At 43.8% G+C, this 24,870-nt stretch overlaps 1 protein-coding gene across 1 annotated transcript in view; it reads left to right on the top strand.

The window, feature by feature from the left end:
* slc9a5 (solute carrier family 9 member A5) overlaps window positions 1-24,870 on the top strand; it is a 248,476-nt gene that overhangs the window by 125,547 nt on the left and 98,059 nt on the right. The window contains exons 4-7 of the mRNA XM_078211006.1: window positions 15,244-15,322; window positions 16,187-16,364; window positions 19,804-20,024; window positions 23,763-23,965. Of these exons, the coding sequence (XP_078067132.1) occupies window positions 15,244-15,322; window positions 16,187-16,364; window positions 19,804-20,024; window positions 23,763-23,965 (681 nt within the window). The remainder of the gene's footprint in view (window positions 1-15,243; window positions 15,323-16,186; window positions 16,365-19,803; window positions 20,025-23,762; window positions 23,966-24,870) is intronic.

Here is a 24,870-nt window from a genome sequence, read left to right as displayed (position 1 = left end):
GCAGACTCCGCACAGACATTGACCCAAGCCGGGAATCGAACCCGGGTCCCTGGCGCTGTGAGGCAGCAGTGCTAACCACTCTGCCACCCCACAGAAGGTTTTTGCCTTCCTCTGCAATATCTTATTTTGTACAACCTATAATATATCAGTTTCGACTTGCCATTGTGACAGAAACAGAGAATGAGCTATTTTGTTGGGATGTTAGCATGACTTCCACTTTTATATCACCTTCTAGTTTTAGGAACTGTTTGAGCACTTCTACCTGAACTTGCCACATATCTGTGTGCAGGGGGAAGGGTGGGGGCAAAATCTCCAATAATACTGTTGTATATTGAATCAATTATTGTGATGATAGCTTATTAACACATTGTTGTCATTTAAAATTGTTGCTGTATAATTCTAAACTGTATGTTTTCGTGAGGCAGGTGAAGAGCTGTCAGTGGTTTCCATGACATTGCTGTGAGCATCTCACTCAATAAGCTTACTCATCCTAAGCATTACAGTCTCATTATCAAGAAATCTTTCAAAGGACAGAATGTTTACATTTCCTTTCGATTGGTGGTTATTCCGAAATGAATATCTACTTTAAGGAAACCTCATCTCATTTTAATTGTGGAAACATTCATCAGGTTGGTCAGAGTGTGTGGAGGAAACTGACAAGTTATCAGTTGTGGTGTGCAGCCTTTTATCAGAATTAGTACTTTCAGCATTTTGGCCTGAATTTGTGTAAAGGTGAAGTGTCTCCAACGTAGCCAAAATGGCGCCAGTGACTCAATTCCAGAAGTTGCTCCCCCAAACCCAGCATCCACCATTTTCACTGGGTGGAGGTGGGGAAAGGATGCTGTAGTTTTCACATCACATGATCCACAGAGGCAGCTGCACATGTAAAACTACAGCCACCTTGATACACAACCCATTTTCTCTAGCTGGATGCTCAAGACACAACTTATTGGCTTTACTCTTTCTAAGACTGGAGAGGAAGGGTACCATTTTGGTTCGGTGCAGAGACACCTTTAGGAAAGATCTGATGCCATCTGGGAGAGATTAAATGCTCTTTTTATTGTTAAACATGGACATGAATGTGCATAAGGAGTAGATAAACTCACTGGAACTGTCAAGCTATCATGGCATTTAAATCTCATTCAAATTGTCAAACTATCATTGTCACAGTGGGGTGCCTGTCAGTTCACAGTTTCTTTGTAGCTCCAAGAGGTTAAATGCCTTTGATGTCAAGCTATGTATACAAATTCTTCTTTTTATAAGGGATTAAGCACTTGAATAATTTGTATCAGGGATAATGTAGTTGAAGGAACGTAAAGGTAATGAATGTTTCTATGAACGCAATTTTTTAAAATAACTAAAGTTTACAATAGTCACTTAGAACTTTATTTAACCTCAGCATGGGTCCTGTAGTCTGCATGTGGTGGATACTGGGTGATATGGCATGGAGTGTGTAAGGAAAAAGGGTGGTGTGTGGGGGGTATGGATTGGCATGAGTTGGCATTTTGTTGATATAGGGGCTATAAAAGGACTTGTAGGTGATTTAGAGAGATATGGGTTGGCATTGAGGGCACGAGGGACCATGTGGGGGGTGGAGAATCATGATGACATGACATGGATGGAGGATGGGAGTGTGTGGCAGGGATGGAGAATGGGAGTGTTTGGCAGGGATGGAGGATGGGAGTGTGTGACAGATGGAGGATGGGAGTGTTTGGCAGGGATGGAGGATGGGAGTGTTTGGCAGGGATGGAGGATGGGAGTGTGAGACAGGGATGGGGGAATGGGAGTGTGAAGGTCAGGGCTGGAGGGTTTTGTTTCTTTTTATTGTTTCCACTACAGCTGGGACAGGTTCCTGGATCATTCATCGAGGTGGGCCTTTCACATAGCTCACCTCCACATCTGGCAGCTCCCATTGCTGTCTCTGAACTCCTTCCGGGGCAGCGAGTCCGAATCCTGTTAACACCCACCCAGAATGAAAATTTTTCCTGAGTTAGTTTGGGAATTTTCCTGACTCCATACTAGAAATTCGGGCCTTCCTGTTTGCGTTTCAGATCTTCAGCACCTTTGTCTTCTTTGTGCTCTTTTAAACCTTTTCTTTAGCCAGTGCTGTGGAGGGTTCCATTTACTTTCCACTGTGGTCCATAGACACTTAATTGAGGCTTATGGCTCAGTGTTGCAGAGAGAGAGTGCTGCACTGCCAAAGTGCCATCTTTCAGATGAGGTATTAATCTTTCCCCCTTAGGTAATCATGAAAGATCCCATGGTACTATTTCGAAGAAGAGCACTCTTAATCCCTCAATCAATGCCACAAAGACAGTTTGCTCTGTTTAAAAAAAAACTGCTGTGTTTGCCTACGAAAGGTTGGTCAGTAAGTGGAGGAAACTGATAAGTTTGCAGGGCAGCATGGTGACACAGTGGTTAGCACAGGTGCCTCACAGCGCTAGGGACCCAGGTTCAATTCTGACCTTGGGTTACTGTCTGTATGGAGTTTTCACATTCTCCCCGTGTCTGCGTGGATTTCCTCTGGCTGTTCCTGTTTCCTCCCACACTCCAAAGATGTGCCGGTTAGGTGCATTGGCCATGTTAAATTGTCCCTTAGAGTCCCAAGATGTGTAGATTAGTGGGGTAAATACGTTGGCTTACGGGCAAAAGGCTTGGATGGGATGCTCTGTCAGAGTCGGTGAAAACTCGATGGGCTGAATGGCCTCCTTCTGCACTTTAGGGATTCTATGATTATATGAAAGCAACAGAACTGGCATTAGCTTTGAAGAACTTTGGGATGTATAAAATGTTTATATAAGTTTGCAGGCTTTCTCATTATGGGCTGATTTAGCAAATGTCTTTAACAGGTGCCCTCGCCTGCCTCCCATTGCAGTTCTGATAAATGATCTTGACAGGACACTCTATGAAAAATAGCACACAATCCTCTGAGTTGCTTTCTGTCTCTACCCGACTCAGATCTGTTGTATAACCAGCAGGGGGTGCTAGAAAGCTTAGGACCTCATATTTTTCCCTGTGTGATCGAGTGTCCAGACAAATTATCGACTGTGGTAAAGGGTTCAAACATCATGGGACCCAAATTAAAATTTAAGAGGTTAGATGGAAGGATGATTTTAGTTTGTTCACCCAAATAAATCCATTAAAGTGAACAATACAAATGCTAGAGAGAGATGGCTTTGCATAATGAGTGGATTGCGGGTCGATATAATTTGTTGCCTGAAGCTTGGTAATAAATGGTTAAATGGGATTAATTTTTTGAACAAGCCATATGCAATGTTACCATGGCAGTGAGATTCTTGGGAAAAATTGGCCATTTCCATTTCATTTTTAATGATGCTAGGCACTGTTTTAATTTTGTGCTAACATTGGAGGGTGAGTAACAGGCAAACAAAAAAACAGTATGTTACCAATTTTGGACTCAACCTCCAGTTGGGACCCCCCCACTGCCACTGATCGCCCCTTGGCCCTGCCCCAGCAGGCCCCGCCACAATAGGCCCCACCCCCTTGGCACTGCCCCATGCCCGATGGGCAGTGCCAAAGTGTCCCTGGGCATTGGCACTTTGCCTCTTGGGCAGTGTCAGGGGAGCACCACTCTCCCACTGCCCGGCCCCCTGGGGGGTCCCGATTGACCCACCCCCCCCTTCACACCAGCAGGGATGTCCCGTTAGTTCCCTAAATGTGGAGAGCTATCATAATCCCTGCTGGAAACACTCTGGTGGAGTGGGAGATCCTACCAGGCCCGGAGAATTCAGTCCCGGGCCCGCTAATAGCATTTAAATAGTATGTAAAATGCTATTTAAATGCTAGCCCTGCCTCCCAGATGATATCTGGCACTGCGCAGATGCCGCTAGAAATCCAGTGTTGCAAACGCGGCGCGAACGCAATGGGAGAATCACCCCCAACGAGTCTAGACATCTTTTTACCTTGCTTCTGATTTCTCGTTATTTGTCAGCAGTCAAAGGTAGGAACTTGTATGTCTGCTTTGGCTCAGTCAGCCTTGAAACCGAGAAACTGGAAGCAGGAGTTGACCATTCGACCCTTCAAACCTGCTCCACCATTCATTCGATCATGGCTGATCATCAAATTCAATATCCTGACCCCCCCGCCCCCCCCCCCTCTCCCCATATCCCTTGATCCCTTTAGCCCCAAGAGCTATATCTAATTTATTTTTGAAATCACACAATGTTTTGGCCTCGACTACTTTCTGTGGAAGTGAGTTCCACACATTCACCACTCTCTGAGTGAAGAAATTTCTCCTCACCTCAGTTCTAAAAGGTTTACCCCTTATCCTCAAACTATGACCCCTAGTTCTGGACGCCCCTACCATCGGGAACATTCTTTCTGAATCTACCCTGTCTAACCCTGTTAGAATTTCATAAGTTTCGGGGATCCCCTGTCACTCTTCTAAACTCCAATGAGTACCATCCTAACCGACTTAGTCTCTCCTCAGACCTGCCATCCCAGGAATCAGCCTGGTAAACCTTCGCTGTACTCTCTCTATAGCAAGGACACCCTCCTTCAGATATGGACACCAAAACCGCACGCAATACTCCAGGTATGGCCCCACCAGCACCTTATACAGTTGGAGTAAAACATCTTTTTAAGTTGAGTTGATTTATTAGTGTTACAAGTTTAACACTGCAGTGAAGTTACTGTGAAAATCCCCTAGTCACCACACTCTGGCGCCTGTTCGGGTACACTGAGGGTGAATCTCTATTCTTGTACTCAAATCCTCTTGCTATGAAGGCCAACAAACCAGTTGCCTTCTTTACTGCCTGCTGTACCTGCGTGCTTACTTTCAGCAACTGATGCATGGGGACACCAAGGTCTCGCTGACTATCCACCTCTCTCAATTTACACCCATTCAGAAAAGAATGTCTTCCTGTTATTGCTGCCAAAGTGGATAACCTCACATTTATCTGCCATGCAGATGCCCACACACTCAGCCTGTCCAAATCACGCTGAAACATCTCTGCATTTCTATACAGTTGGTTCCAATATTTTTACTGTCAGATGAGATTCAACCTCACTTTGGTGGAACTTGTGCAATAGAGGATCCAGGTTTTTAACATTAAAGGGAATCTCTGATTTCTACACACCCTTACTGTTCCATCGTGAAGGTTAAGTCCATTTTCCTGCACTGCCACAATTGCCTATTCATGAGCTGCTGCCTTGCTGAATTTTGTGCTCTCCAAACAAGTTTCTCCTTGTCAAGTTTCTCCTTGTCAAGCCTTTTCTGTGTGAGCAATCCATTTAAATTAGTGGGAGGGGTTGGGGTGAGAACTTGTGTTGTAAAAAAATTCAGAGCAACCCCCCCCCCATACCCCTCACCTAGCCTCTGGGATGCCAGCATAGCTGCCATAGCCAATGCAATCTGCCTGTCTCACTAGATTGGGGCTATTGTCTTAATGTATTTAAAAAGAAAATGGAAGAAATGTTATTGCAGAGCTGTTAAGGAAAAGGTAATCTCCTCAGACAGAAATACATATCTTCCATTGGGCGAGATTTTCCGGTTGCATGCGCATGCCCCAAGATTGGAGATTCCCGCTGAGCTCCATGGACCTTTAAATGGTCCGCTGAATTTTTTGTCTTTCTCGCTACGATTCCTGCGGCGGGCAGCTCGGGAAATCTCCAGCCATTGTAAAACAGAATTGGACTTGTCCAGTACCTACTTATGCATTTTTAATGTGGTGGGCAATGCTTATAAAGGATTAAAAAGGTCAGCTATAGTAATAAACTCTATGGGACAATTAATGTTTAGTTTGAAATGGAAATTGAAGAATGTTAGTCATACCTCTGAGCCTATTTACATTGAAGCAGTGAACTATATGAATATTTTTTTCTAATTGAAAGATTGTGTTTAATTAGATCTCTCTAGAGAACGCTGCTGGTAATAGAATAGCAGACCCCTTGGCAACAAAGTGCGGCATGAATAGGAAGCAGATTTTAACGTTCTTTCAGAGTGCTTTTTGATCTTGAGATCGCATAGTCAGAATCTGCAGATGGTAATGCAGGCAGTTTGAAAGAATGTTCTGGAAGAACACCTCAGGAATATTTTTCCCTTTAATAATGGCAGCAAGTATAGGAAACAAACAACGGGAGTGATTCTCCCGGAATCCCAAAAGCTGTGCTGCTTTTATAGTGCAATGGTGCAGGAGATCAAGCGGAACTCCCCACTGGGCGTCATGGCTTCCGCACGTCTCTGGCAGCCGGATTTCTGGTGCGGAGTTGCATAATTTATGCAAATGTGCATTTAATCTCTTTTACATATCATAAGCGAGCCTGGGACGGAAATCTCCGGGCCCGCTAGCCACTCCTCCACCTGCCAGGAGTGGTTCACTCCAGTGGGGTTTACTATAGCGCCCCACTTGCAGGGAACTGGCGGTCCGAATCCGCTGGAGTGAAGGGGATCTATCGAGGTCCCCCAGGAGTTCAGGGGTAACAGAGGGAGGAGCCACCTGGGCATTGCCACCTTGGCAGTGCCAGCCTGGGCACTGTGCCAATGCCCAGGAGGCACCTTGGCACTGCCTGCCAGGCATCGGGCAGTGCCAAGGGGATGGGTCTGAATGGGGGCGTTCGGTGGGGGCTCCCGCTACCAGTCTGCGCTGGGATCATGATCAGAGGGAGGGACGCCAGTGATCGGGGCTGGCCATTGGTGGGGCAGAGGGGTCAGGGCTGCTGGTGGAGGAGGGGGGGGGTGGTGTTCGGGAGATCGGGTGAGGGGCCAGAGCGGGGTGGGAGGGTCAAGAGGCTGGCCTGGACACATTTGGGGGGGGTCAGCGATTGGGCCACGTGGGGGTAGCATGGCTGGCCAGCAATCAGGAGGCCAGCAGTGCGAGGCTACTGCACATGCACCAATATCGGCATTGACAGATCGATGCATATGCAGTGGCCCACTCAGTGCTATGCTGTCGGCCTTTCCAGCGGGAATAGGCCCCACCCACTGATTTTCAACGGGATTTACGCCAGTGCACTCTGTTGTGCACAGTGTGTGAGATTCATTTTGAAACTTGTGCTGAAAAAAAAACGGCGTGATTTACTTCAGCTTTTATGCGAATTTGACACTTATATTTTTGGGGGGAGAATCGCCCCAAACATCTCTATTAGCACCTATAAAGAGAAAAGACACATTAATGATTGGACTGTAGGCCATCTATAGAGACGGAACACTATAATAAATAAGAAGTCTCACAACACCAGGTTAAAGTCCTGTTGTGAGACTTCTTACTGTGTTTACCCCCGTCCAACGCCGGCATCTCCACATAATAAATAAGACCCTTTATAGGACAGAATAAAATGAAAGAAGAACTGTTAAAAATAAAAAAATCAATAAATATGCCAATCATCAGACAGAACTGTCAATCATGTATTGCTTTCTCTTCAGACTCAGGTGCTTTAGTACTCTAATGGATGTCTGAGCTGTAAGCCAAGAATGCATAATAAGGCTTGACTGAGACCCCAGAAACCCATCGGTCTTTAAAAATGCCTGAGCCCCAGAGAAAGCATTGCTTGAATGATAACTCTGGCTCTTTCATCTTTGCTGTCAATTTCACACTGTTTATTTGTACAAGATTAGGAGATTTCAAGTATTTGCGGTTTCAGTCTTTGAAACCTGAAAAAGTCTGGATAAGTAACACTTTTTATTTAGAAAAAGGTGGCAAGCTCACAATGAAATGCCTTTTTAAGAAACCATTTTACACACCCTACTGCCAAGAGACATTTTATTGCTTCTGTACAGTGTATAGTGGATAAATGGGCAAGTAAGTGCCATAACTTGGTATGAGGGGCCACCAGGGTGGGTGGGGGGCATATCTTGGTATTTGGGAAATTAGAAAACATAGAGGATAGGTAGAGATGACATAGCTTGGCATGGGGTCATGAGGAGTCATAGGGAGAGGGTGCATGATTTTGATTTGATTTATTATTGTCACATGTATTAGCATATAGTCAAAAGTATTGTTTCTTGTGCGCTATACAAACAAAGTATATTGTACATAGAGAAGGAAAGGAGAGGGTGTAGTCATAGTTAGAGTGAAGAGAAGGATCAGCTTAAATATAAAATAGGTCCATTCGAAAGTCTAGTGGCAGCAGGGAAGAAGCTGTTCTTGAGTCGGTTGGTACGTATCCTCAGACTTTTGTATCTTTCACCCGACAGAAGAAGGTGGAAGAGAGTATGTCCGGGGTGCCTGGCTGCTTTCCCGAAACAACAGGAAGTGATGGGGGGCTGATTTGTGTGATGGACTGGGCTACGTTCATAACCCTATGTAGTTTCTTGCAGTCTTGGTCAGAGCAGGAACATGAGATGGGGTATGTGGAATGCGAGGAATGTGTGGAATTAAAACCTTTTGATTTTAACTGGGATGAACTCCTACAGAACTGAGTTGAGTTTTTTAAGCAGCACGCCTGGCAAATGGCAGCCTCTGTGGCTTCCTCTGGATGTTTTTCAGGGTCAGTTGGCTCAACCCCAGCTGGTACTCTCCCCTTCCCACCTCAGTGGGCACTTTCTTCCAAGGTGGGCAAGCTGAACCGGAAATTTTCCCGACTCCCAAGGCTCACCTTGAAAATAAAAATGCAGGCCAAAATTGTCTGAATAAGTTTCAGCCCTGTTTATGCCACAGAGCTGGGGTGATAATGGTAGTTTGGTGATGATGGAGTGGGTGGCATGGTGGCACATTGGTTAGCACTGCTGCTTAACAGCGCTAGGGACCTGGGTTCGGTTCCCGGCTTGGGTCACTGTCTATGTGGAGTTTGCACATTCTCCCCATGTCTGCATTGGTTTCCTCTGGGTGCTCCGGTTTGCTCCCATTGTCCAAAGATGTGCAGGTTAGGTGGATTGGCCATGATAAAGTTGTCCATTGGTGTCAGGGGGATTAGCAGGATGGATGTGTGGAGTTTCAGGGATAGGGATCGTTGTTGGTGAAAGCTCCTTCTGCACTGTAGGGAGTCTATGATATGATGCTCCAATGTATGTTGATCCATTTCAGGGCAGAAACTGCAGAGATCAGGGTTAGATCTTTAAATGGTGGCAGAGTGCATTCATTTTCACCAGATGAGCTTGATTTTTCAGCCAATGAGCCTTCAATGCCAGACATTTCATCACAAAAAAGGGAGAGAGTGACTGCTGTGGGGAAAGAGAAATATTTGGAGGCATCAAACTATATCGAGAGTAAAGATAAAGTTACCATAGTCCTAGATAACCATAGGCTGCTTTCCTTTTGAGGGGGAGAGGTCACTGGTGGTGATTTAACCTGAGGATCAACACACATCAAACAAGGGGCACGTTTGAGAAGGTGGGGCCTTCATAAATAACCTCAGCTGATAAGGGAATTGAACACGCACTATTGGCATTGCACCGCTTCTTAAAACCAGCCACCCAGTCAACTGAGCTAACCGATCCCTGTGTCTAGAGTAAACGGGAGCTAAACTCTGCTTTGTGAACTGGCAGACTGGCTACAAGAAACAGGGTAGTTCTAATCTCCAGCACAAATGTGCTCACAATATGAAAAATATCTTTTGCTCAGCTCGAGACATCTGCAGCTTCAACTTGATCAGTTGGAGTTTATGTAGAGGAACAAAAGACACTTGGGTACACAGTTCATCAAAAGCTGGTGGACAGTTACAAAAAGCAATCAAAAAGACTAATGGCAATGTTTGCTTTTATCGCAAAGGGGATGGAATTCAAAATTCAAGAACAAATGCTGCAGTTGTGATGAATATTGTTGATGTGGAGATGCCGGCGTTGGACTGGGGTAAACACAGTTAGAAGTTTAACAACACCAGGTTAAAGTCCAACAGGTTTATTTGGTAGCAAAAGCCACACAAGCTTTCGAGGCTCTAAGCCCCTTCTTCAGGTGAGTGGGAATTCTGTTCACAAACAGAACTTATAAAGACACAGACTCAATTTACATGAATAATGGTTGGAATGCAAATACTTACAACTAATCCAGTCTTTAAGAAACAAAACAATGGGAGTGGAGAGAGCATCAAGACAGGCTAAAAAGATGTGTATTGTCTCCAGACAAGACAGCCAGTGAAACTCTGCAGGTCCACGCAACTGTGGGAGTTACAAATAGTGTGACATGAACCCAATATCCCGGTTGAGGCCGTCCTTGTGTGTGCGGAACTTGGCTATCAGTTTCTGCTCAGCGACTCTGCGCTGTCGTGTGTCGCGAAGGCCGCCTTGGAGAACGCTTACCCGAATATCAGAGGCCGAATGCCCGTGACCGCTGAAGTGCTCCCCAACAGGAAGAGAACATATATAAGCTCCTGTTGGGGAGCACTTCAGCGGTCACGGGCATTCGGCCTCTGATATTCGGGTAAGCGTTCTCCAAGGCGGCCTTCGCGACACACGACAGCGCAGAGTCGCTGAGCAGAAACTGATAGCCAAGTTCCGCACACACAAGGACGGCCTCAACCAGGATATTGGGTTCACGTCACACTATTTGTAACTCCCACAGTTGCGTGGACCTGCAGAGTTTCACTGGCTGTCTTGTCTGGAGACAATACACATCTTTTTAGCCTGTCTTGATGCTCTCTCCACTCCCATTGTTTTGTTTCTTAAAGACTGGATTAGTTGTAAGTATTCACATTCCAACCATTATTCATGTAAATTGAGTCTGTGTCTTTATAAGTTCTGTTTGTGAACAGAATTCCCGCTCACCTGAAGAAGGGGCTTAGAGCCTCGAAAGCTTGTGTGGCTTTTGCTACCAAATAAACCTGTTGGACTTTAACCTGGTGTTGTTAAACTTCTTACTATGAATATTGTTCACAGAGATGTGATCCTTGCAGCGATTAGCAGTGCCAGTTTTGGTTTTAGCGCAGCAGGGTTATTTTAAGTAATATGTCACTTTGGAGCTGGATATAAAATCCCTGATTCATGTCGCCAAGACATCACATTAAAGTAAGCGGACAATGGGTATACTTCAAAGCTCTGCTAACTTAACTGTTGACCAGCTTGCAACCTATGTTTGCTGCAGGCCACATTGACAGGTGAAATAGGGGGAAAGGTTTGAGATTGAGCAAAATAAACAAGTGCTGAGCAGACAAACATTGTAGAGGATTGGAGAGCAGTCCAAGATACATTTTAAAAATGTCTTCTATTTACTGTTTGCTATTTGCTATTTTCCTCTGTGCCAGACTGTTTCTGCACATGACTTGTACTAAATTTCACACATTCAGTCATGTCTCATAAAAATAGCCTCACCTTCAAACTGGTGGAGAGAAAATGTATCAATTAAAGTTTAAAACCTTGCACGGATCTCCTTTTGAGGGAATTTTATTCTGATTCTCCATTGACATGAATAGAATCTCCGTTCAGTCGTGGGTGATGCTGGCAAAGCAGCATTTATTGTCCATCTCTGGTGTCTTTGGACAGGTGGTGATGGGCCTTCTCCTCATGGGACCTACCAGGGCAATTTTCCACATTGGGCAGACTGATGCCAGTTTTAAAGCTGCAATCGAATAACTTATCTAGGGAAAGCACTGTGCGCATCCATCTCTCCCCAACCTTTTTTTTCAAAGGTTCTAGGCTACTTCCTGCTACATCTTGGATGAAAAGATAAGGGAGCCAAAGGCATCCCATTCTGATCTTTGTCAAAGTGAAACCTGATGAAACCTACAAATTTTCGTCATTTCCTGCCTCCAGACCTTATGTACTAAGATCCTGGAGATTATAAGAAATGTAAGGGGCCTTATCTTCTCAGAAGATTCATCCCATGCCTGATCTATGCCAACAGAGCGACGCCAACAGCGGGGGTTCAATTCCCGTGTTGGCTGAGATTCATGAAGGCCCGCCTTCTTAACCTTGCCCTCGCCTGAAGTGTGGTAATCCTCAGGTTAAATCACCACCAGTCAGCTCTTCCCCCTCAAAGGGGAAAGCAACCAATGGTCATCTGGGACTACGGCCACTTTACATGATCTGCATCCAAGGCGACAGGAGTTTAAAATTTCTGTGTTTCAAGAGTCTGGCACAGACTTTCAGTTTTTTCACTTTTACCACTCATAGATACTATAGAATCCCTATAGTGCAGAAGGAGGCCATTTGGCCCATCGAGTCTGCAGAAACAACAATCCCACCCAGGCTCTATCCCCGAAACCCTATTTACTCTGCTAACCCCTCTGACACTAAGGGGCAATTTACCATGACCAAACAACCTAACTCGCACATCTTTAGACTGTGGGAGGAAATCGGACACCCGGAGGAAACTCATGCGGGGTGGGGGGTGGTTTTGGTGGGACCCAAGGCTGGAATTGAACCCGGGTCCCTGGCACTGTGAGGCAGCAGTGCTAACCATTGTGCCTCTGTGCTGCCCCATTGTGAAATGTCAACACCAGCCTCAGATGGACTAGGCAACTGTGGGGCATTTGCCAATCTGAGCATTTGATACCCAGGTGGCACATAGAACATGGTAAATCCCCATACATTCCCCTTCCTGTAGGTACCCCCAAGCTCTTGACATCCACACAGCCTCATACTTCCTGGGGCTTAAATGATGCATGGAAATTGCAGGATCATGGAAGCCTCAGCTCCCTGCATGGCAGCCTGAGAGACAATATTTTACCCGTTTCCAAGTCAAACCTAGCACCTGGTGAGCCCCTCTATACTTAACAGTGTCTCTGACTTTCTGGTAATTCTTTTTATCCAGGAAGAATCTCGCTATGTGCGTCTGCTGTAGCATTATTTGTAACTTGCTGTTGCCCAACAAATTGTAGGAACTTTACTGATTTCAGTTCTAACCCTAGCAAAAATAAAAACGGACCTAGATTTATCACCCAACTCGATTCAGGTGCTTTTTTGAGCTTCTTAAAGGGATGCTTAAGGATAGGCTCTTAAAAGACTTTATTGTTGATCTTCTTTATGAATTGATAATAAGAACAGAAACAGCAAAGGGGATTAATTCTAGAAATATTAATGTGCTTTGCTGTGACTTGTTTCCTATTCCATGACGGTCAAAGAGGCTGCGTGACCTCGAGCTGGTAGGCACCTAACCAGCTGTGTGCAGCCCAAGCCTCAGTGTTTTGCATGGGGCTTGCATACCAGATTGTAAGACACTTGACAGGACTGTTTTGATAACTGCCTCTATAGATGTATAATTCGGTATACAAAATAATTTTGTTATTAAGTACTTATTGAGTGTCATTTCCAATTTCTCTTTATACAGGACTTTAGGCAAGTGTTTGGTCTCCGTCTTGTTTTACTCTGGAGTACTCAGTTAATTGAGAATCCCACATTAGCTCTGCTGTTAAGACATGTCTCTTATGTAGGCAGCTACAATCTGAAAGATTCATTAAGCTGTTTGTTGCTAAGAGCCATATTTCATTTTGGGGGTTATCTAAGAGCCAAGGCTATAGGGCCGGCTGTGCTAACACAGGTGTCTCATGGTATGGGAGTGTAATTTAACAGAAAGGCGATCACTGGGTAATCGGAGAGTTTGAGTGTTATAGAATTTCAAAAGTGGTAGTAGTGCCCTGCAAGGTTGATGTCCGTAAAATCAGAATAATCTCTGAATTACCTGGTACATCAGGCTCCTAACTCAGAGCACAGCACTGCCCTTAATTCAGCACAGAATTGATAGTCTCTGTCAAGAAGTTGTGTGGGAATTCTAATTACCTTGCTACTTCAGTATGGGGTGCTTTTCTGAATTTGAGGCTCAAAAATAACTTGAAATCAGAGTAAAGGAAGTTTGACTTGGCCGGGATTTTCCGGTTCACCCTGCGTGTTCCCCAGCAGCAGAGGGGGGTTCACCATTGGCCACGAATGGCATTTTCCGGTACCGCCGTGGTCTATGGCATTACCACTGGGGAACCTGCCATTGTGCTGGGGGGAGGAGGTCACCTTCAGCGGGACCAGAAGATCTCACCGGCAGGAAGGGTCAGAAAATCTCACCAAATGTCTATTTTGCTCATATCCTGAGAGTACTTGAAGCTGACACTGAGGGTGAACTTTTGCAATATTTTGGTAGTCTCATCATGGATAGGGAAATCGGAAGGTAGCTCACCAGCGGTATTGGCGGGTTTCCCATATATTTCAAAAATGTAAGGGACGGTTCCCCCGGTGTAATGCTGACGACCAGAAAATCAGGTTGTTAAAAAGATCGGCTTGCCGCTTTTAGTAGATAAAAATAGAACCCCTGTAACGTGCAACATCCTCTGCTATGGAACTCTACCCCTCCCAACATGGAAATACCCCCCCCCTCGACTATGGAACACCCTCACCCCCAGCACTTCCCCAGCACTGCCTGGGCACAGCTCAGACACTGGCCCGGATAGAGCCAGGGGGGTGTGCATAACGCCCCTCCCCATCCTCCACAGTGGCTCTCCTCCTATGCGCCTTCAGCGGGTTCTGCTTACCAGGTACACATTGTGGGTTCCTGTCATGATTCACGTTGGCATGCCCTCATGCTGATGTGAATGGACAATTGTGGGACTTTCAGGCATATGGCGTCCTCAATATGGCGTTTAAATATATTTAAAAGAGGATCCTACATTCAATCGGTTATGTCATTGGGGGAGCATTGGAACAATCGATCGGAAATATCCCACCAGCGTAGAAGCTGTTTCACAACATGAGATTCTCTGCTCCCTCTGTCATTCCTGCTCCCACCCCAAAAAAAACAGGGCAGAAATCCTGGCCTCAGTGAATAAGAACATATCTTCCAGCCTTTATCATTGAATCATAGGAACCCTACAGTACAGAAGGAAGCCATTCAGCTCATCAGGCCTGTACCGATAACATTCCCAATCAGGCACAATCCCTGTAACCCCACGTATTTACCCTAATAATCCTCCTCACACTAAGGGGCAATTTAACATGCCCAGGCAACCTAACCCACACATCTTTAGACTGTGGGGAGGAGGAAACTGGAGCACACAGAGGAAACCCACGAAGACATGGAGAGAATGTGCAAATTCCACATAGACAGTTACCCAAGGCCAGAATTGAACCCGGGTCCCTGGCGCTGTGAGGCAGCAGTGCTAACCACTGTGCCACCGTGCTTTCCTCTTTCCGAACGGAGAGAAGATTCAACTTTTTAAAAATTAGATATGTTTGTTTCATTTGTTTGAGGTGAATGAACATTAAAGAAGCGATTTTCCAGTTTTCTACATCTGGTCAGGAGTTTCATATGAGGGAAATGCATATCAAAGAAATGGTTGCACATGACACTTAATTATTTCCATTCATGGCAAATACAACAGACGAGCCTGATCTCTTATCAATCTTTCTTTACCCTTTTCTTTTCACAGGTGCTCTATAAAATGTTTAATTCTTTCGCAGGAATTGGCTCAGAAAATATACAGGCTTTGGATTACATCAAGGGTGTAGGTGAGAAAATTCAGTTAATCTTGTGCACTATATAAATAAACGGTCAAACATCAATGTTAGAAGCGTTGGCTCACTCCCAACAATCACTCACCCTGACAAAGTTCAATCTTGTCTGTGGGAAGGCACAGAACAGAAGGTAAGTACCTCCCTATCGGCGAGGGAGAGGAGGCAGGAGATCAAAGGGGGAAACATCATTGGGCAATTCAAGAACCGGTTCACTGACCTGGGGCAGGTTGACTGTCCGCCACAGGAGGTATCTGATCTGGGAATGAGATCTGTGATGGAATCAATGATTGAACAAAGGGACATTTCCTCTGAGAAACAGGGAACAATGGAAGAAAACAATTCCTGCCACTTGATGGATATTAGAGTGGAATCTAAATGCAATGATCGTTATACAGATTGGCCAATCACTTGTAACATTCAAAATCTGATGAGCAAATCCAAACCCATCTGATATGATAATCAAGACCGTTTATTAGTGGTGAGTGCTGTGTGTTCCTGATGGCTACTTTCCCTACAATTAAAAGGCAATTGCCAGAGTTTTACCCATTGCTAATGTACCTATGAATGAATTCAGGCGGTGACACAATGACCTGAGCATCTAAATAAAATCTTTTTGTGCACATCAGGATGGAGATTCTGGATATCATCCAAAAAAAAGTGACAACCATTGTTGCAGTGTTTATCATTAATCATAGTATACCTGGAAAAAATGTTATGCCACGTTAGCATTAAATTAATTATTACCCAAAAAATACTGAGCGCAGGAAGGAAGCAATTTGCAGTTGAAGGTGACAATGTACAAACTAGAGAACTGAAAAAAAAACAACACAAGTGGCTAAGTTCCTGTTTGTTTTCTAGGTTCAATCTTTGTGGTGAGTTTGGGTGGCACTGCTGTAGGAATTGTGTTTGCCTTTGTGCTGGCCCTCATCAGCCGTTTCACCAAGCGGGTCCGCATCATTGAGCCACTCTTCGTCTTCCTGATTGTTTACCTGGCCCACCTCACGGCTGAAATGGTCTCTCTCTCCTCCATCTTGGCGTAAGTCAATTTTGCCTCCATTTCTTCACATGTAATCATACCAGGATCATGCCGTCCAACACTCGACCGCTGCCAGTGTCTGCAGCGTCAGTGAGAGGGCACCGTATTAACTTTAAGGGCAGGAGGCCTGGGAATTCCCCAGGTGAACTGCCCTTGGCCCTGCCATAGAAATTGGCTGGAGCTAAAAGACAGGGTGGAATTCACTGTTTCTGCCTCATTTACCAATCCCCCGATGGGAGATCGCTCCCAATTGCAATTTGACCTGGACTGCACCCTCTGTGATTTCCAGTAACAGCATTTCTCCCATTTTTAAGAATTGGGTTTCAAATGCCTGCATTAGAAAGACATTCAGGCCTGTTGTTGTGGGCATAAAGGAAAGGAACAAACTCAGAGGAAACTGAGACACAAAGCTGGGGAGCAGACAAACAACTGAGAGACGTGAATTAAAGAGTAAGACAGGGAAGGAAATAGAAGTGAAAAAATAAGAGCAAAAGGAGAAGAGTATCAGTAACAGAGAGGAAAAGGAGGAGAGGAAATAAAAGCAGAAATAGAAGTGAAGGAGAGAGAACAAAACAGCAATGAAGAACCGAGAAAGATAGAATTAGGAAACGGGTAAAGACAAGAAACGTTCCAGTGGCGAATGGTGAAGAGGTGAGGTAGAATGGTAAAAGTGAAAGAGTCATGAGTAAAGGTGAATGAGAGAATATAACCTGGGGGAGAGCACATAAAAAGTTGTTCAGACTGTCGAGGGACAATTCTCCCAGACCGCTGCACTGCTCAAGTAATGCAGCAGGCAGGGAGACATCAGCATCAGCCGCTTTGCGGGATTCCCTCTGGGCGTCACGGCCTCTGCATGTCTCCAAGACCAAGATTTTCAGTGTAATCAGCTCCGTGCCGGAAATCGCTTTTCCATTCCTATTTTCCTGCACGTTGGGAAGTTAGAATGTTTTTGGAGAATCTCGGCCTAGGTGTCAGGGTGTGAAAGTTTGTCAGGTTATTTGGGCTGCGGGTGGGTATGGCTGAGTTGGAGAAGCTCAGGAAGCTATATAATAAGTGTGTGCCCATCTCTGACAGATCAACTGACAAATTCCTTTACTTCGGACAGACTTTTTTGGGGAAAGTGGGGGAAGCAGAGAGACAAAACCAGTTGGTGAAGTAATACATGCATTCAGCTATTAAGAAAAGTACTTGATGGTTATCAGGGACCCTGAGGGACAGTCTCTTTCATTTCCAACGCTTTGCTCAATTGCATTGTGCCTTTGATTCTGAGTTAGAGGGTTATGAGTTCAAGGCCCATTGCGGACTGAAACTCAGTACAACTCTAAATGCGTGCTGCATTGTCAGAAGTGCTGTCTGTCGCATGAGAACTTAAACTCAGGTCACATCTACCTATTAAAGAGGATATAAAATATTCTATCAGCCCAACTTGAAGAAGTGCGGGGTCACTTTTAACATTTAAGAAAAACTTGGACGGGTTCATGGATGAGAGGGGTGTGGAGGGATATGGTCCAAGTGCAGGTCAGTGGGACTAGGCATAAAATGGTTCGGCACAGACAAGAAGGGCCAAAAGGCCTGTTTCTGAGCTGTAATTTTCTATGGTTTCTAGGGGACAGAAGAGTTACTCAGTGTTCTTATCACTCATGATTCCTATTTGTCGATGATATGACCGAGGGAAGTCTTTTGTATCTTAACATTGCTACTTGACATCACCAGCAATCACTCGTGCAGATTATAAATAAAATACGGGGCTGAAAATGCAGTCAATTTTTCCATGTGAATGAGGTCTTCACAACCCATTGTCCACAGCAATCTGTTTGGAATTCACTATCTGCATTTTCTATTCAATCTATTTGCAATGTTTTTCAAATACTCAATTGAATATAAGGTCTCATTGGACCCAAGAGAGATCAGTCAGAGTGTTTTCTAAAATGATGACAAACTGGAAACAATGAAAAAGCAAAGAGATTTGGAACTCAAGTACACAAATCGTTTAAAGCTGATAGATAGGTGCAAGAGGATTGAAATTTTGACCTTGATCTCAAGGGCTTGGAAATAAAGAGGAGGGAGTTACGCTTCAGTTGTTTAGAACCTAAGTCTTCATCTGGAATACTGTGTTCAGTTTTGGGCACCGTGCCTCAGAAAGGACATATTGACCTTCGGGGATGGAAAGCAGATTCAGCAGAATGAAAACAGGTCTGAAGAGGTTATAATCTGAGGAAAGGGTAGATGAATTTGGCTTGTATTCTGTGGATGACAGAATATTGAAGGATGGTCAGAGAGAGGGGTTAATGTTTAATAAGGTAGATGGAGAGAAACTATTGCCCTCTGGCGGGGGAATCAAGAGGTCATGATCTTAAAATGTGTGCTCGGCTATTTCAGAGGAAAATCAAGAACCACTTTTTTTCATGTGGGGTGGCATGAATCTAGAATTAATTGTCCATAAGGTTGCAGATGCTGGGATAATGGGAGACAATCTGTTGAGCTAGCTTGGAAGGGGGCTGAAAATGATCTTGGAGTGCAGAAATCAACCTAACAAGCCGAATGCTAAACTGTCTTGCCAGATTAGTGGAGTTTAACATGAGACAGCCCCATGTTAAACACAGGTGTTCTCTTCAGGCCCTATCTTGAGAATGGCATTCAGTTCTGGTCCCCAAAGGTACATGAGGAAACAGCTTACCTCAGGAGTGTTGCAGATGAGGACCAAGAGAGAGATTTCTCATGCCAGAGGACTGAGTTATGAGGAAAGGTTAGAACTCCATAGTCTTTTCATTCCAGAATGGAGGCAAATGAGATGGACCTTTGTAGAGTATGTCAGATATTAAGTGAAATAGAAAAGTTAATCCCGAGTACTATTTCAAATGAAACAACATCAAAGAATAATGAGATCTCATTTAAACTGTAACAGAATAGGAGATTGCAGCCGATAGTCTGTATGATTCAAGAGACAGTTAGTTGCTGCTGTGGGAGGATTATATGGAAGAATGAGCTTAATGAAACAATTGGCTTCCTTCAGCTGTAGCCATATACATAATCCTTGTTGTATTTGGAAGTTAGCTAAGAAAATCTTAGACCTGTTTGGAGCTGAATTGAATTTCAGATAAGTGAGATCCAAAGTTCCTCCAGAGAAAATAATATGGCAAATTAAAATATAAATAATTGTTTGACAGTACAAAACTTGAGTGTTACTGAATAAAAAGACATGCTGTTGAAGCTTTTCATCTTGCACTCATCAGGACAGATGCAAGAATGCCAAATTTCATAGGGAACAACAATTTATTCTGCGTGAGAAAAGGGTGCTGATTGGTTGGCACGTCAGCACAGATCTGCCAAGATGTTGCCATGGAGAATGCACCAGGGAACTGTTGTCCCCTTAAATATCAGTGTATTACTTAAATGCAACTTCAGAGTGTCTAAAGTAAAATTTTGTTTCCACATCTAGGGTTACCTTTTGTGGTCTGTGTTGCAAAAAGTATGTGGAAGCTAACATTTCCCAGAAATCCCGCACAACTGTCAAGTATACAATGAAAACTTTAGCCAGCAGTTCAGAAACAATCATCTTCATGCTGTTGGGAATCTCAGCTGTTGATACTTCAAAGTGGACCTGGGACACAGGTTTGGTGCTCTTCACACTTCTCTTCACATTTGTCTTCAGGGCAATAGGTAAGTACTCTTTTCCCTTCCCTCCACCCTTGTTCCATCAAAGTCTGTCTGTCAGCCTCTGCCAACCATAGTGAGTGGATGTGCGAGAGTGCAGTATATTAGTAAACTGTACACTGTACAGTAAGCCATCCACATCAGCCAGGCAAAGTCACATAAGCTCAGGAAAAACATAATTTTTTTCCACCTGATCATTTCTTTGTAGTTAAGTAAAGAAAGGTAATCTTTATTTTTTTTAGTGCCTTATCATTTCCTTAGGTCATCACAAAAATGATTTACATCCAATGGATTATTCTTGAGGTACATTCCCCATCCCGTATCGTTGGTCGTCTCACAACAAACTCTCACAAACAATAAGTGAATGAACAGCTAGTTCATTTGATTTTGGTTTTGCTACTGGAGAGAGAGCAGCAGGCCAGGAGACAAGGAGAATTTTGTTTCAAATAGTGCCAAGGGGTCTTTTACTTTTTGTTTTTATTAATTCGTGGAACATGCGCGATACTGGCTATTTATTGCCCATCTCTAGTAGCTCTTGAACTGAATGGTTTGCTAGGCCATTTCAGAGGGCAGTTGTGAGTCAACCACATTGTTGTGGCTCTGGAGTCACAAATAGGCCAGACCAAGTAAGGACTGCAGATTTCCTTCCCTAAAGGACATTAGTGAACCAGATGGGTTTTTCCGACAATTGACGATGGTTTCATGGTCATCAGTAGATTCTTACTCCCAGATTTTTTTTATTGAATTCGAATTTCACCATCTGCCATGGTGGGATTCGAACCCACGTCACCAGAACATTAGCTGAGCATTCATCCAAACAGGCACATAGAGCCTTGGTTTGACTTTGCATCGAAAAAATAACGTTTTTCATCGGAATTCCTTCTCACCCGTGTCAAGGCCGGGGCCTTCACCTGCTCTGACAAGATGATTGATACCAGGCAGGTGGGGGTTCTAGGGGCTGTGGTGCTGGGATTCCTGCAGAGGTTGGAGGCATCTTGGGAGGCCAGTATGCCAAGTGGTAAGAGGCATACTGCCTTTTCCTCAATAGTAGTGAGGATCAGCTTGGAGATCAGGACCAGGAATGTGGCCTGCATCCCCAAAGATTCACATTTCAGGAATGACTAAAATGCGCTCTCGTATCGAAAGGGCCATTGGGTGCGTGTTGGATCAGAATGTTTCTAAAGGGTCCCAACAGCCCTGCAATCCCATCAGCTTATGTAGCAAGGTTGCATTTTCCTTGTATTGACACAGATACCCACCAGCAATATTTTAAAAGGTTAATATCCTAACAGATGTGACATTATGATGAGTATTGGGACTTTTCCTAATGTTTCTTAATTGTGGTTTTATTGCTATTGTTTGATTCTGATAAATATGGATTGAATTTCTAATCTGACGGTTTATTTTCATACATGATGTATGAAAATTGTTATTATCCTTTAATTCTCGACCAGTTAACAGTTTGTTGGTTGATTTTGGAATTAGTAGGCATTCAATATGTGATTTGTCCAATTGTGGCTTTTAATCCATTTCACTTAATTTGTTTATCAGAAAATATGTCTTCAAATTTTTTACTGTAAAGTCTGGGGTGCCTGTCACAATCGCATCCAGTTAATAATTTACAATTGTCATCAGTGATGCAACATCTTAGTGTTTATTTTCTTCAAAATAATGATGACTGAGAAAGATAGGGGAACAATATTTACTTGGACATATGACTTAAATGAGACATTTCGAAAATGTTCGAAGAATAAGCACCATCAGCAATGACTCTGTTATAAAGTTACTGTACTGTGATAGATCATTTGTTTGGTTCAGCATTATTGGTCACTCCTGTAAGTGAACCTTACATCCCCCATAAATTGAAGAGCACCCTTATGACTTGTTTTCTAATTAAACAACAGGAATAGCCCAGGTTGTAAAATACCTCTTGTTTTATGTACTGAAAGTCATTTGCATTACCATGTGTGTTTTCCTATTTGGAAAGATTTTTTAAAAAGTTTATTTATTAGTGTCACAAGTAGGCTTGCATTAACACTGCAGTGAAGTTACTGTGAAAATCCCCTAGTTGCCACACTCCAGCACCTGTTTGGGTACACTGAGGCAGAATTTAGCATGGCCAAGCCACCTAACCCGCATATCTTTTGAACTGTGGGAGGAAACCAGAGCACCCGGAGGAAACCCATGCAGACACGGGGAGAACTTGCAGACTATGCACAGACAGTGACCCAAGCCAGGAATCAAACCCGGGTCCCTGGCACTGTGAGGCAGCAGCGCTAACCACTGTGCCACCATGCCACCTCGTATTCTACTGTGCTCAGATCAATCATAAATCAGTTAATTGTACATGAGATGTAAGAACGAATAAAATACAGTTTTTTTTTATTTAAGAGGTTAGGAGGCAAGGTGAGTAGTAAAGTTGGGATAGGAATTTTAAAAAAAGGGTCTAAACAGATTATATGAGTAGGCAAAGCTGAAACAGATAGAGTTTGATAAGAGAAGTATGTGGTCTTCCACCTCAAATCCAAGATAGGTCATTCAGTATCTTTTCTTAATAGTGAGAAATTAAGAACTGTAATAGAGCAAAAAGGATAGCGGTGTCCATGCACAACTAACAAGGTTAATAGAGCATTGGCCTTTACTCCAGGAGGGCTGGAAGGGGGAGGATGTTATACTTCAGTTGTGATATGGAGATGCCGGCGTTGACTGGGGTAAACACAGTAAGAAGTCTCACAACACCAGGTTAAAGTCCAACAAGTTTATTTGGTAGCACAAGCCACAAGCTTTCGGACCACTGCCCCTTCATCAGGTGAGTGGGAATTCTGTTCACAAACAGGGCATATAAAGACACAAATCCAATTTACAAGACAATGGTTGGAATGTGAGTCTTTACAGGCAATCAAGTCTTATGCAATCTTTATAGGCAATTCCAGCCATTATCTTGTAAATTGGGTGTCTCTATATATATGCCCTGTTTGTGAACAGAACTCCCACTCACCTGATGAAGGGGCAATGCTCCGAAAGCTTGTGGCTTGTGCTACCAAATAAACCTGTTGGACTTTAACCTGGTGTTGTGAGACTTCTTACTATACTTCAGTTGTACAGAGTCTTGCTCAGCTTTACAGTCTGCTCTGGCCTCCACTTTCTCAATACTGATGGAGAACATGATTTTGGATTGCTGCTTTGTTTGGAGCCCAACTACTAGTTCATATCAGAATACTAGGTGGCATGGTGGCACAGTGGTTAACGCTGCTACCTCACAGTGTCAGGGACCCGGGTTTGATTCCTGACTTGGGTCACTGTCTGTGCGTAGTCTGCATGTTCTCCCCGTGTCTGCATGGGTTTCCTCCAGGTGCTCTGGTTTCCTCCCACAGTTCGAAAGATATGCAGATTAGGTGGCTTGGCCATGCTAAATTCTGCCTCAGTGTACTCGAACAGGTGCTGGAGTGTGGCAACTAGGGGATTTTCACAGTAACTTCACTGCAGTGTTAATGCAAGCCTACTTGTGTCTTTTGAAAGTTAACATTTGTGAGCTGAACCCAACTTAATATCAGCAACATTTAAACCAAAATATGTTCCAGGCCAAATAGGTTAAAATCTCAAATTTCCACATTTGAGTGTAAACCTTCTAAATGCTAGCAACTGTTGTAGAAGTAAACTAAGAATCTCGTAGCCTTTGTCTGTACGGTTCATATTCTCAGTTAAAGAAAGTCATTATTATTGTGACCAATCTTTCATTCCCAGGGGTAATTCTGCAGAGCTGGGTATTAAATCATTTCCGGCTGGTCCCACTGGACAGAATTGACCAGGTGGTTATGACATACGGTGGCTTGCGTGGTGCAGTCGCATTTGCATTGGTGATACTTCTCAACAGTCAGACCATCAAGGCAAAGGACTACTTTGTTGCGACGACAATCACAGTTATATTTTTCACAGTGATAATTCAGGTGAGTGCTGTGCCTGGTTATATCTTTCATGTTCCTCAGTGACTGGCAGTTCTGGCAGTCATTCTTCAATTTGTCTGCAACGTTTTGATGTTTCCATTGAGATGCATTGTTTGATGAGGATTTAGGTTTGACCTAGCAAGAACTCTTATTTACCCTTTTTGTCCTTTTTTATGTCACCAAACCAAAATCCACTGAGGTTACAACAAGGAAAGCCAAATTAATTATTGAACATTCTAATGGTTTTCTAAATTGAACTGTTTGCTGGAACTGTAATTTGCAGCTTTTTATAGCCAGTGCATGACTAGTGCTGCATTCCAGCTTGCAGCTCGAAATGTCTCTGTCCATCCTTTAATTGATTATTTACTTGTTTACTACATAGCATAGCATTTACAGCACAGAAACAGGGCCAGTCTGTCCAATATGTACATGCTAGTGTTTATGTTCCATTTCAGCGCCCTCCCATCCAATGCCATCTCTTTAAATTCTCATTGGATTTTTAGTGGCTGTCTTATAGCTATTGTTATAACTATTGTTATAGTTATTGCCCCTAGTTCCTTCACAAGTTGAAACATTTCCGTGACTGGCATATAAAACCCTTTCATAAACTTAAAGACCTCTATCAGGCCATCCCTCAATATTCTCTTTCCAAGAGAAAATAATCCTATTCTGTTCCATTTTTCCAAATAGATATCGGCCGGAATTCTCCCCAAAAAATTCTAAGTGTCGAATTTGCAGGAAAACTGGAGTAATTCACGCTGGTTTTTTCAGTGAAGTTCAGAGAAGAATCTGATTCACAGGGAAGGAAATCTGCCATCTTTACCTGTCTGGCCTACATGTGACTTCAGATCCACAGCAATGTGGTGAACACTTAAATGCCCTCTGAAGTAGCCAAGCAAGCCACTCAG

Source organism: Mustelus asterias, chromosome 4 (assembly GCF_964213995.1).
Source record: "Mustelus asterias chromosome 4, sMusAst1.hap1.1, whole genome shotgun sequence".
Taxonomy (NCBI): domain Eukaryota; kingdom Metazoa; phylum Chordata; class Chondrichthyes; order Carcharhiniformes; family Triakidae; genus Mustelus; species Mustelus asterias.
Note: the sequence above shows the minus strand (reverse complement) of the source record. Positions and strands in the feature narration are given on the sequence as shown.